This window comes from Orbicella franksi, chromosome 1, assembly GCF_964199315.1.
Source record: "Orbicella franksi chromosome 1, jaOrbFran1.1, whole genome shotgun sequence".
Lineage (NCBI taxonomy): Eukaryota > Metazoa > Cnidaria > Anthozoa > Scleractinia > Merulinidae > Orbicella > Orbicella franksi.
In genome coordinates, this window is record NC_138145.1 from 30,672,660 (window position 1) to 30,682,428 (window position 9,769).

General features: G+C 38.4%; 1 protein-coding gene across 1 annotated transcript in view; it reads right to left on the reverse strand.

The window, feature by feature from the left end:
• Window positions 1-5,739, reverse strand: part of LOC145502698 (laminin subunit alpha-2-like) — a 45,077-nt gene extending 39,338 nt beyond the window's left edge. The window contains exons 1-6 of the mRNA XM_081482057.1: window positions 5,116-5,739; window positions 3,983-4,222; window positions 3,206-3,265; window positions 1,893-1,970; window positions 829-1,057; window positions 545-663 (exon numbers count right to left, since the gene is read on the reverse strand). Coding sequence (XP_081338183.1) covers window positions 545-663; window positions 829-1,057; window positions 1,893-1,970; window positions 3,206-3,265; window positions 3,983-4,222; window positions 5,116-5,442 — 1,053 coding nt within the window. The 5' untranslated portion in view covers window positions 5,443-5,739. The remainder of the gene's footprint in view (window positions 1-544; window positions 664-828; window positions 1,058-1,892; window positions 1,971-3,205; window positions 3,266-3,982; window positions 4,223-5,115) is intronic.
• Between the last annotated feature and the right edge of the window lie 4,030 nt (window positions 5,740-9,769).

Here is a 9,769-nt window from a genome sequence, read left to right on the forward strand (position 1 = left end):
AGTACAGTCCTATTGCATTCTTATAGTTATAGAATGATATAATATCATATAATATACTGTCTTATAAATAAAGTGGCTCACAATGGTCTCTTGCATATTTCAGCACTTCTGCTTTGTTGAATCAATACAATACAACCACTGAGTCACACACAAACAGAATTGCGTGAGCGATGCACAGCACTTCTGTTTTTTTTTTTCCTTCAAAATGCTTGTAAATCCAATCAAGCAAACTTATCATAGCCCACATACCCAGGATCCATCTAGTTCCAAATGCTGTCATTCTGGTAGAATTCTGTATTAAGTGTTTGTGTTAGTTCTCTTTCTCCTAGCCTAACTTCCTGTAGTATTATTGTACTCATGATCTATTTGGTTGTTATATTCTATTCAGGACCAAACTTGTAATAGTGCAATCATACAATAAATCAGACAATATTTAAAGTAGTGATCCAGTTTAACTCCCACTTGAAAAAATTGGCTTCTATCAACTGTGACAGTGAGGTGATAACACTCTCAGTCGAATAAACATTGATTATACCAAATGTACCTCGCAGTTTTGACAGACTCCTCCACCAGAAAAGTTTCCATGGATGTCTAAACTCATATTCATCTGTGCAACTGTTTCATTATAAACACACACTGAACTGTGGCCATGACAGTTACAAACTGTAAACAAAAACAGCACCCTAATTTCAAATTGATTTTACTAGATAGGGTTGAATTAATAATAATAATTAACAAATATTTGAGATAAGACAAATTAACTGAAGTAGCAAAGTGTTTAACTGAAATAAAATATTTACAATAATTATTTACTGTTTTAAGCCTTACGTTGACATACTGCATCCTTGTCAGCAAACAGAGGACCCTTGTTTCCTGGTTTCCATGGATACTGATTATAAGCAGGACAGCACATGCCGCAATCTATACCACAAGCTCCCTGCTGGCATTTACACTGATTGTCACCCAGTGTGGCATTGTAAAAACACTCAGACCCATTTCCCTGTCCATTGCACAGGCAGTAAGCATCTACCTCGACTTCTCTAACTGCATAGTGATGCTATGAAGAATACAACATCACATTGAGTGTCAAGGAACCAAAACCAGAGTAATCACTCTGGCCAATAACAAGGGACTGACAAACAATCCAATGAACCAATCAGTCTGAATCCAAACATGAAGTACACGCAAATTGTACATGAAAACAGCAAAAAAAGAGAGGAAAAGCATGCAAATCAGTCACAATTGGTTTAACAGAATACTTCTGATTGGATGACAAAGTGACAAATCTCTTTCAAAACTCATGAGATTGAGATTTGACTGCCCATATCAAGGAGACCAAAAGTGATAAATTTTCTTATTATCCAACTGCAGCGAATACCGTCCAAATAACAGTTACTGTACAAATATACAGCGATATTGTACAGTAGAAAACCTGTTTGTCGTACAGGTCGGCGCACGCAAGCAAAACTGTGACCGTCTCTCCCTCTTTCATTGATAAATTCATTGACTACAGTAGTTTGATAATAAATCTCGTATTAGATGTTTTGGTGTGTAGCATCGCTTTATATTTTTACTCATCGTTTGTATTTTGACTCGCCCTACAGGCTCATCAAAATATGGCACAACTTGTGAAAATATAGTGCAATACTACACACCAAAACATCTAACAAGATATATATATCTTGGTTCCTCCTTGATTATCCAGAGAGTTGGTGGTTGTGATATTCCTCTATTCCTATCACTCGGTAAGACACCTCTCCTTGGAAGAAAGCAGATAGTCAAATCCTTTAACCCGTCTTCTAAAGACAACTGGATCACGCAATGTAGTGTTGTGAAATAAATATACCAATTAAAAGAACTTGGAAACTCCATGATAACAGGTTTATTCTTACCCATCTCTCAGCATATAGATCAAACATCAGGTGAAGTGACATAAAATCCAGCCGTATATTGGTAACATTCATCCATTGCTGAGACAAATACAAATGTACAATGTACAGTACATTAGTCATTAGCTTCATACAGAACACTGATCAGAGCTATATTACAGTCAAACCTCTATTACACAGCCACCCCTTATTAAGAGGCCAGTTACCAAAGTCCCGAAATCATTGTCAGTAAAATGCTGTAAATAAAACCCCCTACTAACTGGCTACCTTTGTTGAGTGGCCACAGCCACCTTTTGATCGTCCCGATGAGGGTTTTCCTATTGCCTTTACCCCTCTTACACACCCACTCAAAATTTAATACACATAGTTTGTCTTTTTTTGGAAAAGGTAATAACAGATAAGAGTCCAATTAAGGGATGATTGATAAAAACATTCAAACACACATTTATCATGATTGTCTTGATGTGATTCCATATTCACTAAGCAGTTAACTCAATGGTAAAAAATATTCAAAGTCCACCAATCCCTATTACGCGGCCACCTCCTGTTTCCCCAAGGGTGGCCACTTTATTTTATAAAATATTAATAGGATGTATTTATTTTTGTAGTACCTACACATGCAAATTAAAATAATTGTGCAGAGACTGCCGCTGTCAATATTCTTCAGCTGTTATTTTTGGAAGGTTCTTTAAACCTCTGTTCACGCATATTCTCTAGTTCTTAAATATTCCCAGAGGCATGTCGCAAATGAGTGAATTGCATAATTTTAACCATCAATCATCAATTATACCATTACCGAAAATCCTTGAATTAGCACCTCCTCTCAAATAAACAACCCTCCTATCGACCAAAATTTAAAATAAGGACCTCCCCTCGAATAGGCACCCCCCTCCCCTATCCCTGTTTTATATGCAAGAGTACTTAGAGAACAGAGGATATATTAGTTTTGTTCATGTTCAATCACAAGCAAGTGATCTCCTTCAAAGCAACTCCTTCAAAGGCCTAGACTAGCTAAAGGGGTTATATCACGTACATGTAGTTCAAGAGAGCCAGAATATCCTTCTGAGACTTCTGAGGGACTGACACATACATACATGTATATTACAAAAACACCAATGGTATCTGACCACAATTTGGGAAAAAGTAAATAAGCGCCCTCCTCAATTAAGCGCTCCTCGTCTTCTCCTAAATTTGAATAGAGTGCTCTGGGCACTAATTCAAGGATTTACAGTACATGTGTCAAAACTTAAATCTAATGCATGTCATAATTATCATGATTAAATTTCAACAGGACATTAATCAGCATCAGAACAAACCAGCAGTTCATTAGAAGGATTCATAACATCTCCTCTTGGACCAACCACAAACAAGGAGACCTGAAAGACAAAAAACACCTCAGCTTCTTTCTACAGAGAGATTAACTGAATATCAGAAGTGAGATAAACCTACCTGCCAGGGAGTTTTTTTACAATCACATATAAATGCCAAGTTTAACAATAGTAAATACTTTTACAGATAGTATACATTATGTGATTGGTCATTTTTAAAGACCTATCATATCCTAAAGTATGACCCATTTCAATGTGCTTAAGTTGAAAAGGCTTTTCTTTCCCCAAAGTGAGAGATAAAAGCTTACTAACTTATTTCTCAGTTCATGCTGTAAGAAAGAGACCTTTTTATGTTTGTCTGTTTGCTTTTTTCGTTATTTCTATTTTTCATGTACAATCAATTAAATTGACCTGCAAAAATAAAAATAAGCAAACAATTTCTTGTGGAAGACTGACAAGGTGTTAGTAACTGTCTATCCCTACAGTGTATGATTTCATAATGTCAATGTTGATCTTTACACCGTAGCAAACTTATTGCTTTGAGGGTGAATTGTATCAACAACAGTATCACTTGAAAACTTGTTAGTCTACAACATTCAAGGGTTGGTGAAGTATTCTCAGCCATAACAGGAGTTACAGGTCATGGAGCCCTATTAATTAATGAAAGCCCTGAATGTGGTATAATAATTCACTGACGACTGAACCAAAAAAATTGTTAGTGATGAATGGAAAAATCTTCAGTATGAAATGATTATAAATACATACCTCATCATTTCGATCAACTTGTGGAGTTGTATACACCATACAAAGGACCTGATCTACTGTAACTGGATTGTTGATAATTGGCCTATTAAACTTGTCCTGGCATTCATTAGGATCGGCAGTTGACACAAAGTAATGCCACGGCTCATAAGTCTGACCATAATCGCTGGACTTGTAGAAGGCAAGTTGACCAGGACGGAAGTATTCACCAAAACGAATCACCAGCTTGTTTGCATAGTAAAACTGGTAGAGCAAAATAACAAAATGAACTGATTTATTTTACCCAGCGCTCTTGGCATCAGGCTTAAAACCAGATGGGTATCTGTGGACCCTGAAAAAACCCCACTTTTTGGAGAATCTGGATTGTTAGGGAGCTGTACAGCTACACAAGGTAATTTTGCTTCCAACTTGTCTCACAATTTTATAGCGCTGTTGCAAGAGAAGTTGCATTAAACATTAAATAATGTATATCCCCTTAGCTTACTGCAACAAAAATGTTCACTTCAGGGATGTCACAACTTGTGTCCCAAAAAAATTGGGAGATATAACAAAGTTACAAGAAACGTCACATCACACACACCAACAACAATCAACGTCAGTTCACTAACTGACTGAAATTGCTTTTTTTTAAATAATTAATTTTCGCTGATTTATGCATGTTAGGGACCTAGACAAAGAAATACTCACTTATAATTGAAGTCAAAATAGTCATCCAAAAATACTATGGAATATTCAACCCGTTTAAATGTAAATTACATTGGCATATAAAAGGAGATAAGTTAGAATGTACAAATCGCTACATGGAATAGACTAATTAATCTTAACTAGCTATAAAAGCTGAGTGGCTGAGTCCACCAGCCATACACAATTTAGCGACGGAGGAATTTGAATGTAACGGTACAGAATGGGTGATCAAATCAAAAGATAGATGAGTAAAACTGTCGCGATCAACAACCTGAATGGCGTTCTTAATTCTTGCTATCACTCATTCAGATGACAAAGTTAACAACGAAGCAGCCCTACTGAGAAGACAAAGAAGTGTTTACGCAGAGCTATGCAATCGAAGCTCGGTTTTAACAACTGCATTTTACAAACAGAATATAAAATATTTCACTGGATCGAAGCTTCTCACTTACCTTTTGATGTTCTCCTCGAAGATCAATGGTGATCGAGACGTTATCGATAGAATTCGGAGCCTGCCACCATGTGGCTAACTCGCCATCCACCATTTGTGATGCGTTATGCGAAAGACTGGCATTTGATGCATCGCAGTAAGACACGTCTCTCTGTCGAGGAGGTTTGTTCCTTTCCGTAACGCTGAAATAGTCTTCCACTCCGGACAAACCACAAGTCGCGCTTGCTGTAATAGGCTTAAAAAGAGTCACATTTGCTGCCCAAGTTATCGCATGGAAATGGATGGCAACAAATACCAAGGTAATCCAAAATATTTTCCATGTCGCCATCTTTGACGTTTGGCTTTCGATCTATTGGAGACGCTTGTTCGCTGCTAAGGAAATGGAATTTGATAGGTTACATAAATTATGCAAATGACTCTTTGAACATAATCCAACCGTCACCGCCTATTAGTTCAAAGTCACTTCTTTAGCCTCTTCCAGTCTGTCGTGTTCATCTCTTGAATGGCTATTTTGACCATTCTCTTTTGAAGTATTAACACCCAAACCAAAGATGGAAGGAACGAATATTGTACAAAAATTTGTGGAGATTTTTCCGCCAGTTGCGAGCGCGCTTTTCACTGGACGAGAAGCCTGGGAGGTAAAAGGCTTGGTAGCCAGGCCAGGTTCTCAAGGTCGCGATGATGTGTCATACCTGATGTGTCATCAGGATGTCACAAAAAGCACTATTTTCGTCACTCCAAACACCATATCCCCTCAAGACATAAAATAACTGTTCAACGTTTATGTCCCGCGTTGCAAAGAGGCCAGTTTCCCAACAAGCTTTCGTAAAATCTCCATGCCAAGATGAATGCAAGCCAGTATTCCGACACTGAAATGAATATCTGAGCCAAATGTATACCCTCCTGCCCCTCCAGAAAGAGAGGGGGAGCACAAATAACTACAGAGTTTGTGGGGTTTATTCCCCAGAGCCTAGTGCTGAGGTCTATTGTGCTAGGCAGAATTTTGATACCATCGAAATTGGTCTATTTCATGGCAATCCGCCAAATTGGCACACCCTATAAATTCATTCAAGGAGATACGTAAAATGTAGCCTGCATATAAACTGCTGGCAAGCGGGTTTTTCTGTAAGGGTCACATAGACGAATGTTTAGCAATCTAAAGGACTCTATGGCCGAGTAGGAAATGAGACGAGACTGTCTTGTGCATGCCACGGCCATGTCTAGTCCCATTCCTCTTTGGGCTAAAGCGTCTGGCATCTCAAATCACTTAGCTTAGAATGAAATTCCGAACTTAACTAATCGAGTATCCAGTGTGACCGATATGCTCATTTGTCTTCTGTCTTCATGTCTTTCTTTAGATTTTTCTCAACCTCACTAGTTTCATGATGAAGGGAATTTGCCTTGTTTTCCTAACACCTACTCGTAATTTCAGCGACATCTCTTCCTCGAGATGGTGAGTGCTATGTAACTGTTTTCTGATCGTGATTCCTTTTGCATTCTTTATGGAACTTCTCCGCGGTTTAGGAAGCGAGTAGAGATGAACGTGTTTGTAAGTAAGTAAACAAGTTAGTAAGTAAACACTTCTACCGAGGGTATCACCTAGTATAGTGTACAGTACTAATAACTAAACTTGTGGCCCTCGATCCAAAATACTATTTACTAACATATGGCTATAACATTAAAATGTACGTCACTCCGTCATGACGTCATTTCGTCAGTCAGTCAGTGCGTCAATAAATCAGTCAGTCAGTCAGTTAGTTAGTCAGTCAGTCAGTCTATCAGTCATTCAGTCATCCAGTCAGTCAGTTCGTAAGACCGACCGTCAGTCAGTTGGTCAGGCTGTCACTCACTCAATCAGTCCGTTGGTCAGTGAGTCAGCGAGTCAGTCAGTGAGTCGGTCAGTCAGTCAGCCCGCCTATCAGTTGGTCAGTTAGTCAGTCAGTCAGTCAGTCAGTCTGTCTGTCAGTCAGCATTCAGTCCATCAGTCAGTCAGTCAATCAGTCAGTAAGTCAGTCAATAGGTAAGATGCAAATCCGCATTCCGTGATTTAGTCCAAGAATCTTGAGACGCATCATCCGTTTTCTTAAGTGAATTTTTTTCTTTCTTGCCAGAGAAATTTCATGCTCTTTTTAGAGATTTCGATCTCATTAAAGACGAGAGAAAACCTGCACCCAAGGTCTACGAAGACCCGGTTCCGGCCTGTGAAATGGAATGCATGAACCATAGCACCTCAGACTGCAAGGCAAGATGCTGTAGGTGAAGCACTTCTTCAAGTAAGTTTACATCTTAGCAACCAAGAAAACTGAGTCTGAGTACAAAAACGAAAACTTTGAGTTTAAACGACTCGATTCAAATCAATAGTACTGATGCAAACTTTATAAAGACAATAACATCAAAATGTTTGATTTGACTTTGTAAAAGAGAATGCAAAAAAAGTGATTACTCGTCATTCAAAGTGCATTAAAGCATCATGAATAGCTAACATAAAATTTCGGTTGATGGAAAGTTTTTCATCATTCATATATATCTTTTTCAGGTTTCTGCTGTCCAATAACCATTTCAAGTGCTGCTGAGCCTAGCCAAAAATTAAATTAGTCAGTCTTTGAGGGTTCCTTCTGTAGAATAAACTTGAAAATAAAGATAGTTACTGTTCAAAACTTGTTTTGATCATGAAAGACAAAGGCATGTATGAAAAACAAATTGTACATACATACAGGCAGGCTAGGCAGCTATTTACCTGATCAAACCTGAGGATTTCTTTCCCTATTTAGACTGCTTCATTTTTTTCAATTTAAGCACTGTAAGAGGGCAAAGCGTTGGTAAGGTCCGTGGCAGGTGGGGATTTGGATAATTTACATACTATAATGTGACTGAAAAAGAGCCAGACCAACTCCTTGTATTCGTGCAAAGAGATCCCTAACATTATCACTCCCTCCCTTTCAGGTACTTTTAGCCATCCTGTTCTCGTAGTTTATGAATATTTCCTCTGCCCCATATCCGAGTCACCTGACTGAAGATCGCGACAAGAGGTTTTTCTCGTGGATCCAGTCTAAATTGCCACTTTATGGCTTCATTGTCGTATGGCTGTATGATAGCTTTAAAGACTTCCTATCTAGTCTGAATCAGAGCGCACGAGTTTGTCGGCCAACAGCCGTTAATTAAACTTCTTTAAACATCTTTTGAAGAAAAAAACACCACACTATGAAATTTTATTGCTGGTGAAACTGATTCAGGCTTAGTTGATTGCTCAAGTAAAATATTTTCCTTCCATTGAAAAACAAATGGTCAGTTTTATAAACATTCCAGTACAGTTCAGTATAGGTTTTTTTTACGGACAATATATCGAACGTGGATACATCAATGTTTTGTTCAATTACGTTATTGTTATGCGTTATAATACAAGTTGTAAAATAAAATAAATTAATTTCGTCCTAGATACATTGATTTTGGATGTCAGACATCGCTGTTGTGCAGCATACACGCTTTCCTGACTCGTTCATGCGTGACCTTATGTAACTAAAAGATGTGCGATAAAACTTGATAAAACTAACAGATGAGGAAGCAGAAATAGAAATGACAGGAAGTCAGATAAACGAAGAGGCCCTGGGAATTAACACTTTCAATATGGCGGAAATAGAGGCAGATGATTAGTGACTTTGAAAAGCACTATGCAAGGTGCACGGATTTGGCTACCCAACATCGAAGGATATTTTATGTCTTTGGGAAGGCTACTGGAAAGTGCAGAAGGACAAAGGAACACTGCGTCCTACGACACTGCTGAATTTTTTAGTCGCCGTTTACGAGAAAACGAGAGAACTCTTGTCACTTTGACTCTAAGAATAGAAGAAGCCCTCCCAAATGAAGTTGAGTTGATCTCTGATCTAAACGAACTTGTTTTTATTATGAACAAACTTTCAAGGGACTTTAACAGAATTGTCGAGGACTCGAAACGTTCTACAATTACTGCACCATCGTCCCTAAACGATCGTCTTTCAGCTGTGGCGAGGAACGGTTTAGTTGGCAGACAAGGCTACAGATCTTACAAGAAGAGCTGCAAACTCTGCATAATGACGCTATTTTCGTCGAACTCCGCTCTGCTACTGTTCTCCGCCCTATTTGGGTTTCCCGATTGCGTCTGCAAATTAGTTACGGCATGTTGCGAACAAAATCTTGGACAGATCTAGATCTAGTGTTGTTCTCCGAGCTACTCTCCCGGTCCGCCATGTTTGATAGAGTGAACAACGCTGCACGAAAAGCGCGAGAAAACTGCAGTCATAACTTTATCACTTCCGGTTTCCCAAGCTATTTCCGCTTCCTCATCTTTTAGTTTTATCAAGTTTTATCGCACATCTTTTAGTTAAGGTCACGCATGAATGAGTCAGGAAAGCGATGTATGCTGCACAACATCGATGTATGACATCCAAAATCAATGTATCCCGGACGAAATTGATATACGTGTATTTTATTTTACAACTTGTATCATAACGCATAACAATAGCGTAATTGAACAAAACATTGATGTATTCACATTCGATATTTTGTCCGTAAAAAAAAACCCATAGTTCAGCTCAATGTGCGATTTCAGCTTAATATGCTAATTAGTCTGATTAGTCTTGTCAGAGCGAGGATGCACACAAACATGAAATCACGGTCCG